The following is a 21790-nucleotide window of genomic DNA, read 5'->3' as shown; positions in this document are numbered from 1 at the left end:
ATCTGGTTCCAATCCACAGCTGGAAAGGGCAGAAAGCTGAGGCAGGAGGGAGGCCCATCCTGCCTGCTTTCCCTTGGGAACCAGCCCTTTTTTCTCTCTCTCTTTATCTTCCTTCCTCCCCCCCCCCCATCCCCACCCCACTCTACCGTAAGCCTGAAACAGATGGAGAGGGAGGCTGATCGGCTTCCCCAGATCAGCCGCCTCTGGGAGGCCCACCCGGCAGTTTCAGAAATGCAACCCTCAGGCTGGCAAAACTCAAGTTGACAGGCATGCTGGCCTCCCTCCGTGACCTTCTGCCCTAAGGGCCATCCGTATTTCTTTAGCCTTCCAGCTCGCAACACTTCTTGAGGGCCATGCAAAAAGGCAATGGAAGGAACAGAGTTTGGGTGGTGTATCTCCTTATGTGTCAATTAAATAACAAATGCACTGGAATGCTAAAAAAAACATTCACCCACATCAACCAAATGTCCAAAACTGTTACAAAAAGCAAATGCAGGGTTTCTGGTTGCCTGATCTGTGCAATAGACACACACACACACAGCAAATTAGCATTTCTTAGTAATGGATTATGGTATATTTAGGACAAAGTACACATTGGCATAGGCAAGCTTACACAGCTGACCTTTAAAAAATAAGATTAAAGTCTCAGCAATATACAATGATTGTCAAATTTAACTAAAGCGTGATTAAAAAAAACCAAGCTGTAGTAGTTAAGGCAACTCTGATATATCAATGCGCAGGCAAATACACAAATTTTACATTAGAGCTTAAAACTCATCAGGCAAGGCACCAACCGAAAATGTTTTACAATCACAGGACACCACAAAAAAGAACTTATTCTATTCAGACAATTTTGGTATAAAATTGATCTGTTAGCCATATCAGACCTGGTCTTCTCCATACCCCTCAAGGGTTTATCATCTTATATATATTTTCAGGGCCAAAGGCCTTTGAAGGCAGCTTGCATAAAAACATAAAAAAATCACATCTTAAGGAATCCCTATAATTAGATCATTATTAGGATAAATTGTATCAGCAAGCATATAACTGTGCAAGAAATCTGAAATGAATTACTGTAAAGAAAGGTAGCTAAAATAATGTGGAATAAATAGTTCTTTAAAGCTGAATTCCGCCAATGAGGGGCCTGAAAAAGTTACAGTCCTGATTCAAAATGCTTTTATTGGTTTTGCAACTATTATAAGCCCTGAATCCTTAAGGGCTCCTGATAGTTAACAATGAGCATATAAAAGATCCAAAAGAAATACAAAGCACACAAATACAACAATAGAAGCTGAAGCAGTTAAATAAATAAAAAATCACAGATCAAGCATGGCTGGATGGAGAATTCTGGGAATTGAAATCCACACATCTTAAAAGTTGCCAAGTTTAGGAAACACTGTGCTAAGCCATTCCACCAATTCTCCAAGTGCGGTCTAGAAAAGCTGTTTTAACACATTTTTGGAATATTATTAGAATGGGAGCTAATCTAACTTCTGGAGGGGAATGACATCATTGGGGGGAAAAACCCAGCTGTCTCCTCATATTACAATTATGGAATTACTAGCAGATTCTCTAGAAATACACATACCAAGTGGGATCATTTCTGGTTGGAAAAGATAGTCCCATCAGCCAAGTTGTCAAGCTGTTAGAAGCCAACGCAGCAACAATGTTACATGACTAGGGCACTTCTTACCTGCCAGCAAAGGGCAGTTTCCAAGTGGTCTTCAAAGGCAAATCTTGTGCAAATCACAATGTAGTAGACTAGATGTGTAAAAAGAGTGCAATTTATCTTTACCAGTTCCTCCCAGTACAGGTAGGGATGTAACCGGCACAAGCTGGGCAAAACTCCCTGGTTATTTCCTTCCTCTGTCAATGGATCAATAGCAGTGGGGACATAAGAGATCCCATCCCCCCTCAAGTTATGGGGCTTCATGAATCTAGAATTAACCACTGGAACTGAAAAACAGTCTCTCTGATCCACATTGATAGGAGAATTCTCCCATTGGTTTCACCTCTTTTTATCAATTTCGTTTCTTACCACACGGCTAAATTTTGTTATATCGTCTGTAAAACCAGGCATGCTCTGTGACTGCCTCAACGACCTAATTTTAATCTGATGTTGTTTATATATTATTTAAAATGGAAACTGTTTAATTATTTTAATTATTTTGTTCACTCAGAGACTTCCAGTCAGTGATTGTAAGGAAGAGTGGCTTGGGGGAAGACCTGGGATCATCCCACAAGGAGGATCTTCTCGAACTCAGCTCCCCAAACTACCCTTTGCAAGATCTCCTGCAGAGGCCTTCTCTCCTAAAAAGTCTTCCAAACCTGGAAGAATCCCACACAGAAAGTGGCCTAAGCACCAGATCTTCAGATGTTAGAAACTTTCTGTACAAATACAAAAGTCTATCACAATGCCCTTCTCTATCCACAACAAAAATGAAATTGACAAAAAAAAAAAAAGCTTCCAACAACCCATCACTCACATCATTTTGTTTATGCTGCAGCTCTTCCAGCAGCGACAAAGTATCTTCATCTGCAAGATCGCAGGGACGCTGGCCCTGTGGGAGAAAAGAAAGAAAATCGGGGTGGGGGGACAAGAGGCGTCACAGCAGAATTGCCTCAAAACTCTACCAGCCAGCAAAAGAAGATAAAAAAAATACAATGGGCACAACAACTGCAAATGTCTTCAAATCTCTGCTCCTTCTCCTCCTCCTCCTCCTCTGAATTTGTTAACAGAACTATAGCCTGACTAAACCAAATACAGGAAAAAAGATCAAGTGATATGAAGAAAGCTGGTCTAATTTACCAAAGACTGGTCTAATTTTCAGAGTGCTCCTATCTGCTAGCTTCCAGCCACTGTAGTTGTCAGTGAAGAAACAAGTCAGTTTGGTGTAGCACAGGGGTAGCCAACCTTGGCTGTTTTATGACTCGTGGACTTCAACTCCCAGAATTCCTGAGCCAGCCGTGCTGAGGGGAAAGGGAGAGGTTTCCATGCTGAGCCATGCTGGCTCAGGAATTCTGAGAGTTGAAGTCCACGAGTCATAAAAGAGCCAAGTTGCCTACCCCTGGGTTAGGGGGAGTGTGTGTGTTGTGTGTGTGTTTGTAGAGAGTGAAATTTGGGATGTTGGGTAGGAATTTCTGTGTTGTGTGTGTGTTTGTAGAGAGTGAAATTTGGGATGTTGGGTAGGAATTTCTAAACTAAAGGATGAAATGAATGCCTTTACAGCACTTGTTTTGATCCTTCAGCTTTTCTGTAAATAGAAAAAAACTCCCCACGGGGATGTTCTGGCCTTTGAAAAAAAATGGAGTCCAGAGTACAGCCTGAAACTTAGAGGTTAAAAAAAGAGAGAGAGAGAGAGAGAGAGAAAAACAAGAAAGAGAAAGCATGAGCAAGAGAGACAAGGTAAATGTGTGGCCTCTCTGGGACATTCTCCTTTGCCAGACTCCATTACTACTCCACTTCAATCCAGTGCAGTTGGTCTCTCATGAATTTCTGCCAGAGAGGTCAGCAAATACGTGAGGCTCCAGTGATCAATTTCAGATTTTTCCATCCCACATCTCCCTAATCCTTTCGATATTTTCTACTCTGTGCAACTTTCAGTTGATCAATCGGGCAGAAATGAGGTCATCCTTTTCCTTTAGAAAGAGCCAAAAGAAGGTGGGCCAGGGAGGGGCCGTGGATGCAAAGCACATTTTCTGTCCAGAGGCCCTGAAATTGGCAGTGATTGATTCCCCTCCACTGGTCCCATTTAAAAAAACAAAACAGTGAAGAGAAGTGGGATAGTGACTATGTTCCACCCCCAACCACCCCCATGCTGCCAGGAGTGTGGGAGGTTTGCAGATGTTTTGTGTGAGCACACTTCATGCTTACTGGTGCAACTGACCTGCGAGAAGCCTAAAGAACCACCACAATGAGGCAGGAGTGCTACTGTCATAATTAACAGAATAGCAGAGTTGGAAGGGACTTTGGAGGTCTTCTAGTCCAACCCCCTGCTCAGGCAGGAAACCCTGTACCATTTCAGATAAAGGGTTGTCCAATCTCTTCTTAAAAACCTCCAGTACTGGAGGTTGATGGCCACTTGGAGTCAATCAAATCTAATACCCTGCTCCATGCAGAAATCCAAATTAAAACTTTCCAGGCAGAGATTTCACTTGAACAAGCATCTGCCATCAATGTGAGCTCCCCATTTGTCTCTTGTGGTTAGGAGTTTCTCTCTAATGGGAGATGCAATTTTTCCATATCCTGCTACCTGCCCTTCAACCAGCTTCTCTTACCACATTGTTGAGAGCCTCCATGTCGCAGAAATGCTCAGCCAAAAGCCGGCAGGCCTCTTCCACTCCCCAGTGAGCTGCTGCATGTAGGGGTGCCCAGCCATCTTTGTCCTGCACATTGGTGTCATAGCCAGCCTGCAAGAGCAGCCTGCAACACAGCAAAGCAAGGTAGGGTAAGGGTTCTGGGGCTCCCTTGTTCCTGGAAGAACAGAACTGGGTTGTGGCAGAACAAATGGGGCACATCAGAGGCAAACTGGGCAGAGAGGATTCTACAAATAAAAGGACCAAAGGAGACCAGAATTCAGGTTTCCAAGTTACCCACAACTGTTAGGGGCAGATTCCAATGGAAAACATCGACATTTTTGAACTGAGGTAGGATTTTTTTGAACAAGAAGTGTGGTTAGTGAAGAAAAAGCCAGGTAGGGGTGGGAGTTAAGACCCCAGGTCTTAACAAAAAAAGAGTAAAGTGAGGAGTGGGGTTTATTGGAACTCCTTTCCCCACCTTTTTTTCCCGATTGAAAAGAGAAATCCCAGGTTCCAATACTTCCATGTTGGAGGCACCAAAGTGCTTCCATACTGAAAGGATTTGCCACTGACATCAACGTTGCCTGGGAAACAGACCGTTGAGGGCTCTTTCACACCCCCATGAAGTTGCCCACTGAAGTGGCACCCATTTATCTACTTGCAGTTGCTCACTTTTGAACTGCTGGATCAGCAGTAACTAGAGCAGAGTTCCCCAAATTTTCCGGCTTGGTGGACCGGAAGGAAAGGGAGCAGCAGGGAAATGCACATATGGGTAGCCTGAGGGTGCATGCGCAAATGGGCACAGGCATGATGGTGGCGCTAGCATTCATGTGCATGTGCAAACAGGTCACGCTCACCTACAGCACGCACGCAGGTGCACATGTGCAAACGGGCCACTGGCGCCCGTGTGAGGCTGGCGGCGGTGCTAGCATCCCCGTGCATGTGCAAATGGGGCTGCTGGGGGCTGCGCAGTGGTGCTACCATGAGTGGGGTGGGGCTCACCAGCTATTCCTGGGGCCTGGTGGCCAACAGGCCGCGGCCCAGTACAGGGCTGCGAACCATAGTTTGGGGACCCCTGAGCTAGAGCATGTGACGGGAACTCACCCTGTCCCACAGCAGCAACAGGTCTCAAACGCAAGGCTGCTGACAGTCAGCCCACCATTCTAATCTCATGAGCCACTCCTCAGAATCCCAGGTTAAAGAAAAACAGCTGAAATCCAAGATCTCTTGACCCAAGGGTGCTTTTTTTTTTTTTCAGGAGGCAACTGGACTTCCTTGTTTTTCTTTGAGGACGTTTTGCTTCTCATCCAAGAAGCTTCTTCAGCTCTGAGAGGATGATGGGGAATGGAAGGAGTTATACTCCTTGCAGACAGCTGGTCATTTGCCTTCTTTTAGAGAGTCGTTGAGGCTATTTGGAGGTTTACCTGTGTCCTCAGGGTCACCTGAGTAGTGCATGCCCAGCTGTCTGCAAGGAATATAAATCTTGCCATTCCCCACCATCCAGTCAGAGCTGGAAGAAGCTTCTTGGATGAGAAGTGAAACGTCCTCAAAGAAAAACCAGGAAGTCCAGTTGCCTCCTGAAAACAAAAAGCACCTTTGGAACAACCAACATCTGGATGACTGAGAACCTCCATAGACAAGATCTGGTGATTTTCCTTTTTGCTTGAAGAAGGTTAGAGATGGCTAGGTGGGGACCGACATCTGCTTGGCTTTCCTTTTTCCATAAGCCCTGCCTGTGCTTGGAGGACGTGTGGCAAAGTGGATGGGGTCAGAAAACCAGTCCTCCCCAAAACCCTGCTGGGGGGGGGGCAAGGGGAGGGAAGAGAGAGGGCTAGGAGATCCAATGACTTGTGCTTTTGTCCCTCCAAACGCAACTGGGAAAAAGGCGGAAGAGGCTCTCGTTTTCCCCTCCAAAAAGCCATTAACAATCCATACCGGTTAATGGTGAGGTTAACCACAGGCAAGAGTTGCTCAGGAAATGGGAGGATCTCACCTCATGACCTCGACGTAGCCTTTAGCAGCGGCCACATGGAGGGCAGTGGCCCCGGTTTTGGGGTGAGGCTCGTCATATATTTTGCCAGCATTCAGCCAATGGTGAGCATCGCGAAGCATCATCTCTTCTTCCTCTCGCTTGGCTACCTCTACATCTACCCCTGAAAGCAAAGGAAACGGTGACGTGAAGCGGCCGAAAAATTCTGAATGACTGTGCCCACATTATAGTGTAGAAAACACACACACACACATACTTTTTAAAAATGAAATCATAGCAATCAGATCTTTGGAACTTTTCTTTCCATCTCAGAAAAAAAAAAAAAAAAGCTGGAATCGCATCATAGGACCAGCACATATTTTATGATCCACGGTTTTATGACACACCTGTGCAACGAAACTCTTCATATTCTTTGGATTCAAATGCACGGTGGATGTCGCAGTCCACACAGAAAGAATTCATGCTAATAATTTTGGGAAATTATAATCAGCAGCAACAGCAATGCAGCTCTGAAGAATTTACCAGACCTAAATTTAGCCTATTTCTGTTCTCTCTATATATGTACTTTTATATACAGGAATGTGTATATAAAAGAATCCAATAGATCGATTTTTACAGCTAGGTAATCTAAACAAAGCCACTGCAGGTAGCCCTCGATTTACAATAGTTCATTTAGCGACTGTTCCAAGTTACAATGGTCCTGAAAAAAGTGACTTAGGACTGTTTTTCACACTTACAACCGTTGCGGCATCCCCATGATCATGTGGTCAAAATTCAGAAACTTGGCAACTGACTCATATTTATGAGGGTCCTGGGGTCATATGATCCACTTTGGCGATCTCCTGACAAGCAAACTCAATGGGGAAGCCGGATTCACTTAACAACTGTGTTAACTAAGTTAATACCTGCAGTGATTCGCTTAACAACTGTGGCAAGAAAAATTGTAAAATGGGGCAAAACTCAATTAACAAATGTCTCACTTATCAACAGAAAATTTGGACTCCATAGCGGTCATAAGTTGAGGACTACCTGTAGTGTGTCCTTTTTTTTAAAACGGTGAAAATTTCAAACAGTTGCCATAGCCAATTAGCTGGAGAACCCGCTAATAGGTCATTAGAGGAAGCAGAGCTGCATCTGTTGTGGCTGCTTGTGTCTCTTACCTCGTTTCTCAATTTCTGCTCGCAGCAAGGCCTCCATGTTGTCAGCCTCAGCAATGTCCAGTGGCACGTCCCCATCACTATTCACCGCAGCAATGTTGGCACCGTGGTCCAAGAGGTATCTGGGCCAGACAGTTAAGCCCAGTCAGATCCATGGGCCACCCAGCCCCATATCAGGCCTACAATCTCTACAACCCAGCAGAAAAGGGCCATCTGGTTGTCATAACCAGCTTCCAGCAAAGCTTAATTCGGATAACCTAGTCTGCTGGGGTGTCAAATGCAAAGTTCAAAGACTGTAAACTTTAAGACCTATACACCGAAAACTCCCCCTCCCATTCCACTGAAGATGAAAGTCAAGAAGATACAGTCAAATTTTGCAAGTTTCCACACTAAATGCAGCCAAGACTCTTCCTCTTTAAAAAAAGATTGCTTAAGGTTACAGTCCTCCAAATGCATCCAGCATCTTTCACTGAGCGTGAAATGTACCAACTATGATCAGCAGACATAGCATCTCTTGAAGTTTCTACAGCTGGAGAGTAGCTGCCTGAACTAGCTCAGTGACCAAGTGGAGGGTGTGAAAGGACACACTGCAGTCACCTGCACCAAGAAGGAACTGTATGGCTGGCTGAGAAATCTGATGTTCTAGGACAGGGGTCCCCAACCCCCAGTCTGTGGACCGGTACGGGCCGCTGCATGCCAGCAACCGGTCCGCACAAACGAACAAAGCCCCATCTGTGGGATGCAGGCAGCACACAAAACCACACACTCTCCAGTCCGTGGAAAAACCTTTCTCCACGGAACTGGTCCCTGGTGCCCAAAAGGTTGGGGACCTCTGTTCTAGGAGCCTTAGGCAAAAAAATGCACAAATCTTCACCCAGCCCAAACTCACTGTGCAATCTCAATGTAGCCACAGGAGGCAGCGACATGCAGCGGAGTCCAGCCTTCGTTGTCTGCCTGGTTTATATCAGCTCCATTTTCCACCAGAAATTCAACCACTTCCATGTTTTCATCAATGCAGGCCTGGAAGAACCAGAAGCTTCATTATCAAACAAATCCAACCCCATCTTTCTCTCATTTGTAATACAAAAGTCTTCACCTGCCTTAAGAGAAAAGCCAATTCCCCTCATCAAATTAATCACCCCTCCATTCCTTCCCCAGTGCCACAAACACGTACCCCATAGTAACATGGCAGCGTTTGGGCCATGCAGGGTGGACGATGGTTAAAATGGCAACCCTTGAAAGGGGAAACAGAACACTGTAAACATGTAATAGATTTTACACTAGACTAGAGAATAGGACTGAAAAACCAAAGCCCCTGGGAATTTTGTAATATTTGTCTTGCTTTCAGTGCAGCTGGCGACCAAAAATGTTATCCCAACTGGGCAGGGCGCATTGTGCATTTGACAGGGAAATAAACAAGGTTTTCAAGTAATAAGAAGATTGAGGCAGAGGCACAATTACCCAGTAGGCCACAGAATAAAATCTCTAGCACAGAACGTTTTGATGAAAAGCTGCAATAGGCTTCTAAGATGGGAACGAAATATGTGGGTTATTGGGAAGGAGAGCCTTGAGGAGGTAATCTAAGCGAGTGATGGAAACTCTGCGGTTCTCCAGAGATTTCTGAACAACCCCTAATAAAACCAGCCAGAATGCCCAAAGGAGAGAGATGCTAGGACTGTTTTTGAGAACAAAAGAACTACCAGTTTTCCATCCCTGCCCTAAACATAACTAATAGACCCGAAACCAAAACTGGAACCAATAAAGGTAGTCCTTGATTTATGACCACAACTGGGATCAGAATCTGGATTGTTGAGCAAAGCAGTCAAGTCACTGTTTTACCCGGTGACTGAAAGTCTTGGCACCCCCGGTTGTGGTCGTTAAGTGATCTCGTGATTCATTAAATGGATGGAATTCCAAGAAAGGAGAATGTTTTGGGGTGGGGGTGGGGGGGCTAGGGGACGTTCTGGGAAGCTCGGTTCGGGACGCACACGAGTGTCTTTTGGCTCAGGAGCTAAAAATCCTCCCTGCCAAAATCCTCCCTGCCAAAATCCCTTTTCGTCACTTGACTGGAAAGTAGCCTTTCGTTAACTCAGCCATCATTAAGCAAACAATCGTAAATCTAGGGTTACCTGTAATGTCCAGGTGAGGAGACCTGGAGGTTGAAGGGGACCTTCAGATAAATTAGATTACAACTTCCATTATTCCTAGGGAAAACCTGTAGTAGGGCATCTGAAAAATATCAGATTGGGAACATCTGTACTACTGAAGCACAGCTTGTACTGACAGGGGAAGGGAAGTTACTACTCCAACTATTGTCATCATACAATTATAAGATTTTCTTTTTTTAAAAAAAAAAAATCATGTGCACATGCAACTGGAGGGTTTATCTCAGGTCTGAAGTCTACCCAAAACTTGATATGGCCATCTGGAGATGCTTTTCCTTTCCAAAGGCATCCTCTTGATCTAACTTCTAGTCAGAAGGACCTGGAATAGCTAGAACAGCTAGAATAGAATTCTTCAACCTACCAAACTTCTCAATCCACCTGTATAGTGCCGGAAAAGAAAACTTACACTTTATTTCTAGAGGTAAGATATGAGTGGATAGGCAACAGATATGATCACTTACAGTAGTTTCCAAGGAAAGCTATATCATGCAATGTTGTGTCTGACCCAAAACACAATGAAGCAAAATTATTATTTATTTATATAACTTATAGGTCACCATCTGCCAATGATTCCAGCAGCTTACAATTAAAAGGTTAAAACAAAAAAGACAAAAAGGAGATAATGAGCAACCTAAAGTCAACATATAACCATCCAGCAGCGGCTCAACTTTCACCCTTCCCCAAAGCCTGGAAAAGTCAGGTCTTGGATGGTTTCTTAAATTTTATCATCGGAAAGGAAACTTTTGATTTTTTTTTTCTTGAAACCAGGACAATAAGTCGTGGTTTCAGGTTGCTTCAAAGTCCAGCCCACTGATTTGGATTTAATAGCAAACCATGTTTGATCTGATTTGATTATGTGTCATCGAGTAGGGGCCACATGGATAGATCACATTGATTGATCTGACTGGGTTCCGGCATAATGTGTAGGAAGCTGCACTATGGCTTGGATGAAAAGGCAAACTCTGGTTTATGGCAAAAAGGAAGTATTTCGGTCTGTAAAAGTGAGGGGAGAAAGCAGGGGAAACACATGAAGAGCTTTTATTATTTAGTGTCAAACCTTGGCAGCTTTAAGGCTTGTGGACTTCAACTCCCAGAATTCTGAGAGGGGAATTTCATAAGTCTGTTGCCAGGGGAACAATGCTAGCTGGGGAATTCTGGGAGCTGAAGTCCACAAGTTTTAAAAGTTGTCAAGGCTGGACATCTCTGATTTAGATGGAAAGCCATAGTTTGATATTATGTGCAAAGGAATTGCCGGTGATTTTTTTTTTTTTTAAGTGCTAAATCTCAAAGGGCTCCTTTTGCATCTCACACTAGATATGCTGCAAGATGGTATATATGTCAAAAAATAATCACCTACCAAACCTGGGAGGTGGAGGGGGGGGGAGGGGAGAGAAGGAAGAAAATTGGACCAGTAAATCTTTGATGTTTCTTATAATGCCAGGAAAATGCAGCTGTGCTACTTTTCTTCTTTCAGGCACAAAAGACGTCAGAACTGAAGGCAGCTGCTTTTGCTCATTGCTTTCATCTGCCTTTAATAACAGGTTTTGGATTTGCAGTCAACCCATGCAAAATAAAACTGACTGAAGCAATAACAGCAGATGGGTGTATGATATCAAAGAGCCACGGAAGAGGAGACATTCTTCAGAAAAGAGAAAAAACTAAGGATGCTGAGGCAGGGGGAATGGATAGAGGATCCCCCTTAAAAGGCAGTCAAAGAGGAAGGGTCTCAGGGCTCCTGTGAGTTTCAACAGATTGCTTTGCATCCATTAAAGCAGGGGTAGTCAACCTTGGCTCTTTTATGACTCGTGGACTTCAATTCCCAGAATTCCTGAGCCAGCCTAGCTGGCTCAGGAATTCTGGGAGTTGAAGTCCACGAGTCATAAAAGAGCCAAGGTTGACTACCCCTGCATTAAAGCATCATTGTCCACCCTGCCTTTTTTGGTGTTCTTCGATTTCCAGCAACTCCCCAAGGACATGAGCACGTTTGCTGAATGCGTCAATCCAGGCCACCATCCAAGCCAAGAATAAGTGGAGTAGCCGTCGCAATGAACAGCCATGTATTTTGCCTACTTCCAAAGCACTGCTATTCTCACCCCTATTCCTACAGGTAGTCCTCGACTTATAACAGTTTGTTTAGTGACCATTCAAAGTTACCACGGCATTGAAAAAAGTGACTTATGACCGTTTTTCAGACTTACAACCGTGACAGCATCCCCATGATCCTGGGGTCAATATTCAGATGCTTGGCAACCGACTCATATTTATGACGGTTGCAGTGTCCTGGGGTCATGTGATGATCACTTTTGCCACCTCCTGACAAGCAAAGTCGATGGAGAAACCAGATTCATTTGACAACCAAGTGGCAAAGTTAATAACTGCAGTGATTCCTTCAACAATTGCGACAAGAAAGACCCTAAAATGAGGCACAATTCACTCAACAATTGTCTCACTTAGCAACATAAATTTTGGGCTCCATTGTGGTTGTAAGTCGAGGACTACCTGTATTTCTCTACGGCCAATTTGAGCCATGCCACAGATAGAAGTGCCAAGTTTTGAAACCGAGAGTTTATACTGGAGGGGGGTCAAACTGCCAGCCCGTGGGCCGGACACCTCACGAGGAAACAGCTCCCACCCCATTACCGGCAATGGGGGAAAAGTTCCGATATGTCGCGCGACATCACATGACGTCGGAAGTTTGACATATCTGGTTTATACAAACACAAATCTAGCTAGCGCTCGAAGATCTAGGCTGCAAAAATCCAGATGGCCCCTAAACGAGAGCAAATGATTACAGATTTCTGTTCATCTCTGCAGCCATTTAATGGTCATCCAGATCTTTGATACCTCCCAGCCAAGCGATATGGTAGAGAAAGAAAAATATTAAGCAATTTCAAAAATAATAACTACATCATATCATAAGCATACTGTAGCTAGTGCATTCCCCACTAAGGTGGTCTAATCAGTACATAATGCTATTCCAGAACAGCTGGGTTTATACACCATGGCCAAAACAAGCCACATTATAGCATGGCTGGATATGTTACACTTTACAGAAAATAATCCTGGCCCCGGGGGTCACTAATCCTATTCATTTCAGTTTTTTTCTCAAAAAATAATTCTAGCTCAGCCGGCTGGATCTGCTGCTTAAATGTTCTGGGCTTTCAGTCACCATTTATCTGACTGGAAAAGATAGAGATACAGGTTGGATAAAAGGGTTGTTACTGAATGCTTATAGAGTTGGGTGTAGGACAGCAGTTAGTTAAGGAATTAGTTAAGTATTCAGATGACACAGCAATCCTCCAGAATCCCAGTTTACACAAACTAATAAGCCCAAAATACTTCCACTGGCTCCTGCCTTCAACAGGTGTGTCTAACCCACAAATGACCCCATTTATAATTTATTAGTGTCATCCAAATTGGTGAAAGGAGCGAAATCCTCTTCCCTTGAACTGCAAAAGAACAAAACATAGGGTGTGGTTTGTCAGTCACAAGTGCAAGGCGCCAGGCAAAAGTGATTGCAGAATGCTGGCAAACTCAGGCTCATTGTATCATAGGAAATAAAGTTTTTTTTAAAAAAGCAGAGCAGTATTAACATTCCTGACAGATTGCAGCAATATCTGCAGCTTGATGCTGATAAACACAGATTACAGAACACACATTTATTTTGTGCACTGCATATGGCTTAAAGTAGACTCTAAAATACAATACCAGGTTGTCAAGTAACACAATTCAGCTATCAGATTCACACCTTTGAAAAAAACATGAACAGCCAATGACAAATTTAATTTAAACCAGACATTTAAATCAGATTTCCTGTTGGTTGATTTAAAACATGAATTAAAGTGTGATTTAAATCAACCCACCCTGCTAAACACATTACACTTTAAATAAAATGCTTCAAAATTCTATGCTAAGAAAATAAGAATGCTGTAATATAAGCAACTTGGATTGTGGAAATTCAATGCAACAATTTGTGCGCTGCCACTGTGCAGATTTTGAACATGTGTTTGTATTGTGTCATATATTTGGTTTGTCACAAATTGGAAGGCAGAGAAGAGAGGTTCGTAGAACACGAAATCTGCCCCCCTTACCAGTGCAAAGTTAGAGATTTCCTCTTGAATATTCCTTCATAAATTCAACCCTATCTTTCTAGGTTTATGTATGAGCAATTTATAACACCCAGACACCCAGTGTACCTTGATAAGATCTTGACTTCTCCTAATTTTTTATACAAGTGGTCCTTGGCTTAGTTACAAGGGTCCTAGACTTATGATGGTCCTCATGCTTACAACCATTACAGTATCCACATGGTCCCACAATTAAAATTCAGGTGATTGGCAACCAACATCTATTTATTCCCGTTATGACTTTCTCAGGGGCTTCCGACAAGCAAAGTCAATGGGGAGGGGGGAGAGGCCAGATTTGCTTAACAACTGTGTGATTCTCTTAACAACCATGGCAAAAAGGTAATAAATCAGGCACGACTCATTTAAAAACTTCATTGCTTAGCAACTGTAGTTCAGGTCTCAATTGCAGTTTTTAGTTGCGGACTACCTGTATCACACTGGTTGCCTTTCACAAATTACTAGACTAGTTACGCTGGGTGACAGGACAGGTGGACTGCCTGGAAAAGGAAGTCGTCCAAGACAGCTTAGCTGGGGCTAAATGCCAGATTCCACTTCTTCAAGATTTCCTGAAGGTTAAGAAAACCATGGGCTGTTTTTTGAGAACATGGATTCAAATTATTTCTACCCAGACATAAGACTCCATTACCACAAAAAGATCTTATCTTCTGCTGTTGCTCTCATTTGAATCAAAAAGATCAATTTGAGAAATCAGGACATGACTTTTTAAAGAGTCCTACTGGATGAGATGGCACAGGAGGTAAGGGGGGGGGAGAGAGATGCTGTCTGTTTCACAAGCCAAGTGAGGACCAACATTAGTAGCCTCTGCTCAGAAGGCAAAGATTTAATTCCCACCATACGAGAACAATTTACTTTGGTTGTAGAAACATTCCTCAGAAAACATTCTTGTACTGACCATAAAACCACCCCATGTCTCCTTCTTAGGCCCTGCTTCTATCTAACGAGCCCAGGAACCTGGACCCTGATCCTCCTCCAAAGCAGCGCATGTCCATTTGAACAGTTGAGAGTATGAGTAATGGCAACAAGACTCTTTAAGAGATGAGGATCCCAGGCTTGTTATGGCCATGTGCCAAGATTTTCTCTCATGAACCACCCACCTGCAAAATGCCCCTGCCTCAGGGAAATCATGTATTTTTAGAAGAACGTTCTTGTTTACTTGCCTGTTCCAAAGACTGCAGCATCTAAATATATATAGTTCCCTCATAAATGGAATGTTTGCAACCTGAAAAATGTTGTAACCTCTGAATTCTGATTAAACCAGAATCCTTTCAAATTTCCCATCACATTGCAAAACTTTACTGGATACTAAAGTCTCTCAGCACTGGGAGGATAATACTCAACGTAAGTATTTGTTCAAAAATGCAAAGACTAGCAAAAATGCAAGGACTAAGGGGGAAAAAAATCACGAGCTGGTTTAAATTGTAACCACACTGACTATATATATTCAATAGATACTGTATGGCAGTGTTTCTCAACCTTGACCATTTTAAGGCATGAGGACTTCAACTCCCAGAATTCCACAGCCAGCATTGCTGGCTGTGGAATTCTGGGAGTTGAAGTCCACATGCCTTAAAATGGTCAAGGTTGAGAAACACTGCTGTATGGGTTCGCAGGTTCTTAGATTTTTAATCTTTTAAAATTCTCAGTTGAAGCTAGACCTAGTCCTCCTCCAAAACAGAAGGACACACTGCCTTTGAAAAAAAAGCCATGCGAATATCCAACCATCGGTCTCAAACCTGCCCACTATTCTGAGTATTTATGGCTATACTTTGGAAACTGGTTCTATGCATAATTCCCAGGCTTTTTATTTTTTTTTTCAGAATCAAGGGAAACTGAAGAAACAGGCCTCATTCTGCAGCATATTTCCAGATGTTCACAGGTCATGTGCTCCTACAGCCTTTCTAAATTTTGCTTTGCCGAAAGTCAGAGGGCAAACCTGGCACAAAGAATAAGCATTCAGGGCTTCTGGCAATTCATGGCGAAGGAGAAAGTCCTTGGGCTCTGAGAGTAACTAGATCCCAAGCCAATCATGGGAACAGTTGTAAAACAGGTTGCAGCTCCATGAAGAGCACTAAATGACTACCTTAACAGGGCCAAATTGCCCCCTGCCCAGGGCTATATTGTAGGTTCACCTTTTGTGTTCACTGCTTACAAGATGAGCATTTTTAATAACAGGAGAACTGGTAAAGCTACGTAGAGCAGCTTCTTTTGAAAAATTAGATTTTTCCAGGCTCCATATACCATTGCCTTTTGATGTGGTCTTTTAAGCTTCTCTACAGGTTGTCCTGAATTATAATTTTTAATTTGGCACTAGGGGAAAGTTAAAGATCATTAGCTTTCTCCTGGTTTCTTTCACTTTGTCACCTTTTCTACCATCTTCGTGTTGTGTGATATTATCTGACACTGAAACTACCCAACAGTCAATTGTGGCCCCCCTCTCAATTTAAAAAAAGGGAGGCACATCCTTGCAGAGTAAAACAGGCATCCATTTATCTATTAATGCTCTAGTTTCAGCTAGCTCTAGGCATAAAACAGAGGTAGAAGTGTTTTCAAAGGTCATTAAATCTACCTATCCCCAATCCCATGACAGCAACTACCATATTTTTGACCAGTGATCATCCAAGTTAAAAAAAAAAAAAGGATTCTGGAATTCTTCCTAGCATTTATCTTCCTTTTCTATATTTTAAATCTCTTAATCAGTTCCAGCCTTCTGCAGCTGACTTCCCCAACGTGACACTTTCCAGCTGTGATGCAACTTTGCAAAGTTCCCAGTCCCAATGCATCTGGAGGCCACCAGTTTGGTGGTTAGCTGAACTAGAGGCGAGGCCTTCAGTTTATCTCAAGATGGCAGTTCTATCACCTCCAAGCAGTCTCTTGCTTACGCTGAACAATCCAGGGAATGCCGCTAAGGCTGGGGGGGTTCCAAAAGCAGGCACACCGGAGGCGACACTCACATTTTCCAGAACATTGAAGAAAACATAAACATTTGGTGCAATGTACAAAACATCAGCATTCCCTAATTTCTTCTGTATCTTTAATCCTTCCCTTCATTATCGAAAGAAAAAGTGGCATACAGTCAGTCCTCAACTTACAACAGTTCATTTAGTAAGCGTTCAAAGTTACAACAGCACTGAAAAAAGTGACTTATGACCAATCTTCATACTTATGAGCTTTGTGGCATCCCCATGATCACATGATCAAAATTCAGATGCTTGGCAACTGAGTCGTATTTATGACAGTTCAAGTGTACTGGGGTCATGGGATCCTCTTTTGCAACCTCCTGACAAAGTCAACGAGGAAACCTGATTCACTTAATAATCTGTGTTACTAACTTAACCACTGCAGTGATTCACTTAACAACTGTGGCAAGAAAGGTCATAAAACAAAGCAAAACTCACTTAACAAATCTCTCCATTAGCCACAGAAATTTTGGACTCAATTGTGGTCATAAGTCAAGGACTACCTGTACTTGGTTCTTATCTCATTTTCTTTTTACAATTGTCTGAAGACAGAAAGAAAAGGACCAGGTCAATGTCACCCAATGAGCTTGATGGCTGGGTGAAGATCTGAAGTCTCCAAGGATAATGGGCAGCACCAATCAATTTGCCAGCTTGGACAAACCTTTCTTAACCGTTCTACCTTTAAATGGCAGTATGCATTTTTTTTTTTAATGGTCAGATATAATGGAAGAGGGTTAGGAAAAGGCACACATCACAAGATCCACAAAAAGAACAATTTTAGCCTTGAGAGGACTGAAGGGGAATATCATAGCACTCCTCAAGTACCTGAAAGCATGTTTCACAAAACCCTTTTCTCATCTCAAAGTGCAGTATATGGAATAATGGGTTCAAGTCTCAGCTTGATAGCCTCTAGATCACAATATCATGTCATGGCCGAACCAAGCACTTCCTCATGACTCCCACCCCTGCCAATTACTGGCCTTAAAGTCTGGAACAGTAAACCTGACAGGGGAAGAAAGCAGAACCCAGACCTCCCCAACTACCTAGCCAGTTTGACAAATTGGTATCTGGAGATGGTGGGAGGATGGGGAACAGGGCAAGAAGCCAAACTGCTTCAAGAAAATGAAGTAATGGAAAATTTCACAGGAGCAAAATTAAAAGGGGTGGGGGTGAACATACAGAAGAGACAGCTGCCCCAGTGCCTTCTAATGAGAAACCCAGGGAAGACAGATTTATTTTAGGCATAACTTTTCCTTGCTTCTGATGGGAACTTGGTGGAGGAATCCAAAACAAACTGCAATCCAATGAGCCAATACCTGAATACTCCTTAATAAATGTATACCCAATATAGACAATCATGTTTCTGGATCGCTTTGATAGATACTCAGTTCTAACCAGATTAGTCCTAGTATTGATTGCTGAACCCACCCCGGCCGGGTACAAAGGGAGAATATTCAGACTTGCGATCCATTTCAGTGCAGTGAAGGTCATAGATATAAAGACTGCTGGTTAAATTTGGTGGTTACCAGCCTCGGTTGTCAAGGGAAAGAGAAGCAAGGTAATTGTACCTCCTGCCACTTGAAATAAAGCCACCCTTTCCAGATATCCAACCAATCAGAACCCACTTGTATGATGAGCGTTCTTCAGTCCATCATCTACACTGCAGGAAGATCAAGACTTAGGGCAGCATTAAACACACTTGCGATCGCAAGCATTGTTGGCCAGAGTGGGATTGTGTTGCTCTCCCTCACTCAGGAAGATTGTATTTTACCATTCTCTTTGAAACAGCAATTGTAACTTGACCAAGAAACAAGAAAGAGAACCAACAGAAGATATGTAGCTCAGTGTTGAACTGTGGGGTTCTTGGTGCTCTCTGAGTTTGGTGGTTTTCTTGCAGAAAACCAAACTAAGTAACATCATCAGTGCTAGACCTGACATCATGTAGCATCAATGATGTTACCTAATCTGATAATGAAACATCTGCAAGAAAACCACCAACCTCAGAGAGCACCAAGAAAGAGGACCTTGAGGAAAAGGAGGATTGTAGGAGTTTGAAGCGTGGTCTGGATGATCGCAAACCGTGTTCACAAAAAGAATGACTAGCCACTTTTGAACAGAACAACAGTTAATATTCTAAAGAAACCTAGCTTGCCATGAATAAAGTCAGCATACAACAGCTAGATTCATTTATCATAGTAAAACATTTTCTTTGAGTTAGTGCATTGTGTGAAAACAACCGCACCAGTAGCAACGAAGTATGTATTTTATCAGTTGTAGCTTTTTCAACGTGCCATGATTAAGGAAACACTGGCGTAAAACAACATGAAAATTCAGCATTCATTCATCCTTTAGTCCTCTTACTAGTGGTGAAACTCACCTAAAAGGAAAGACTTGCCATAATGTCCAAACCTGGAATACACCAGTGTTTAATTCTTTATAAGCTAGAGTTGAGTTCAGACATTATAGTAAGTTTTCATTTCCATACCTTGTATCAGCGGCCCCCAGGGACTGGTTCTGTGGAGAGGTTTTTCCGTGGACCGGAGGGGGCATGGTTTCATGTGCTGCCTGCATCCCGTGGACGGGGCTTTGCTTATTTGTGCAGGCCAGTTTCTGGCATGCTGTAGCTTGATATATTATGTAAATATGTCTCATAAAAGGAGCCCAACACATTTTAGCTTCAACTTTGCTACAGAAGATTAATACAGAAATATGTAAGATTGGGGAAAACCTTGGGACAATAAAGTAACATGTGCTTATGTACAAGACTGATATCATAGGAAGCTAGACAAATAATATAATGAACTGGCTAAGCCTTAAAGGCCTCCTGTTTCTAATTCATATTTTCTCGACTGACCTTTTTTCAGGACCTGCCAAACAGCATCTTCTTTAGCCATCATGAAAACAGCAAGTGCTGCAGGGAAAGGCAGAAACTCTTTTACTCAGAAAGCCTTTGGGTTTACTACACTATGGGAAGCCAATCCTACCGGATTACACAATCTGCACCAAGCCACGATAAGACATTTGGCTCAGCACACTCAGCCTTTGAGATTACAAGTTGGCAGTTGGATGGTTCCAATGTTCTGCAAACAGTGGTGGAAATTAAAGAGTGGTGTAAAGGCAGATCCTTTCCACTCTTTCAGGGTCTGTGTAGGAACACATTGAGAACCCTCCAATGCAGATCCTGAGATGGCATTGTTTGATCTTTCAAGGATGAAAGCAGAATGAATCACTTGTCCTTTCTGTGTGGAAAATGACTTCTAAAACCAAGAGGAAATGAGGAATTGCATTCCAAGAGGCTAGGATTTGTTTAAATCCCCAAACATCTCCAGCAATGGGATCACTACAGAGAGCCAGTTTGGGGTAGTGGTTAAGGGGCTGGCATGGCATGTTCACTGCCTTGAGTATAAAGTAATAAAGGCAGAATAAAAATCTAACAGACAAACAGGCATGGAAAGATTTTTTTCTTCAAGTGCTGGAAGACATCAACCCAGAGTTCTCACTTGAGGCACAAATGACCAGGCTCAAATTATCCTACTTCAGGCACATTATGAACCAGCTCTCTGGAAAAGGTAATAATGATGGGAAAGGTGGAAGGAAAGAGAAGATGACAGCCGCAAAGTGGACAGACTCAGTTATGGTGATGTCACCAGGAGACTGGAAAGAATAGGCTAGAGATTGTCATGGAGAACATCTGTCTGTGATCGCTAGGAGTTGAAAAAGACTCGATGGAACATAATCACTGGAAGACAAGATACTAGGGCAGTTATTAAATTAGACATAGAAGAATATCCCCTTAGGTTGCCAAGTGACCAAGAAATGTTTTTGCCCATCACTTTTTGGTAAATCACTGGAGGCAACTACCCTGCACCAAAATAACATTTTCTTCCAAACCGCTACGGCAGAGGAACATGCCTTCATTTTCATTCTGCACGTGCAGCCTGCATACATTATTCATTAGCCAAGCTGGAGTTGCCATCACTTTGCAAAGAGCAGCCACCTGGCTAATAAAATTCCAATTACCAATTGGGATGCCAAATATGTTGCAAGGATGGGGATGGCTTTTTAATAGCAACAGCTCAGTGGAAGGAGGAATAGATTATTCCTCTAGATATGGTCACGTAAAGACCACTACAGCCCGGGCTGGGAAATACCGCATTTTTGGAAAACAGGTTACAAAGCCCATATGGAATCCACCCCAGAGCCGAGTCCAGAGATTAGCGATTCGCAGGGCACGAAGAAGCTTTGCAAACTCTCCTGACAGAGAGTTGACCCTGGCATAAAAGACACTCCTGCTACTCCGACCCGAGACAAAGACACTCTGTACAAGCTCAGAGAAACCCTTTCCTTGGGGCCCACTCCGCAGGCATTTGCCCAGCCAGGACAAAAGAAGAGAGCGGAGAAGCAGGAGGCGAACGGCGGGGCTCCCTTCTGGCATTCGTGGCTACCTGGTGGAGAGCGCTGATGCCGTCCGCGTTGGTGCCGTTCACGGCGGCCGGATCGGCCCGGAGCATCTCCCGCGCCGCTTCTAGCTCGGCGCCGGCGCAGCAGGCCAAGAACTCAGCGGCCGCGTCGAAACGGACCGCGCGCGGGCGGCCGCCGGAGCCCATCCCTGGCGCCGCGAGAGACAGCGCCTCGTCCGCGGACGCCGGCAACCCAGCGGGAGCGGGTGAAGGCGCGGAATCGGCGGGAGGCGGGGTCGGGAGAAGAGTAGCGGCGGCGGCGGCCGCCTCGGCCTCGGCCCAGGCACGGACTTGTTCCCGCCGGCGCGCTCGGGCGCCTTCTCCCTCGGAGAGGGAGAGTAGCGGCGCCGCCATTTTCTTCCTCTGCTGCAGCCGCCGCCGCCAGCCCGGCTGGGCGGCCCTCCCGGCCCAGCTCCTCGGTAGGCTGAAAAGCAGCCGAAGAAACGCCTCTCGGCTTCCGTATCCAGACGGGAAGGGAAGGGGGGGAGCAAGATGAAGCCGGGGGAGGGAGGAAAGAGCTTGTGGGGCATCACGGGAAATGGAGTCCTAGTTCCCCTATTTTCCTCTTTCCCTCCCCACGGTGTGACGGGAGTGACTACTCTTCGTTTTCCTAT

General features: G+C 44.0%; 1 protein-coding gene across 1 annotated transcript in view; it reads right to left on the bottom strand.

Moving 5' to 3' along the window:
* Positions 1–21530, bottom strand: part of PPP1R12C (protein phosphatase 1 regulatory subunit 12C) — a 43217-nt gene extending 21687 nt beyond the window's left edge. The window contains exons 1-6 of the mRNA XM_029283012.1: positions 21162–21530; positions 8336–8466; positions 7450–7568; positions 6293–6452; positions 4279–4423; positions 2487–2561 (exon numbers count right to left, since the gene is read on the bottom strand). Of these exons, the coding sequence (XP_029138845.1) occupies positions 2487–2561; positions 4279–4423; positions 6293–6452; positions 7450–7568; positions 8336–8466; positions 21162–21530 (999 nt within the window). The remainder of the gene's footprint in view (positions 1–2486; positions 2562–4278; positions 4424–6292; positions 6453–7449; positions 7569–8335; positions 8467–21161) is intronic.
* Positions 21531–21790: the final 260 nt, after the last annotated feature.

This window comes from Protobothrops mucrosquamatus, unplaced genomic scaffold (assembly GCF_001527695.2).
Source record: "Protobothrops mucrosquamatus isolate PMUCROS unplaced genomic scaffold, P.Mucros_1.0 scaffold8, whole genome shotgun sequence".
Taxonomy (NCBI): domain Eukaryota; kingdom Metazoa; phylum Chordata; class Lepidosauria; order Squamata; family Viperidae; genus Protobothrops; species Protobothrops mucrosquamatus.
Note: the sequence above shows the minus strand (reverse complement) of the source record. Positions and strands in the feature narration are given on the sequence as shown.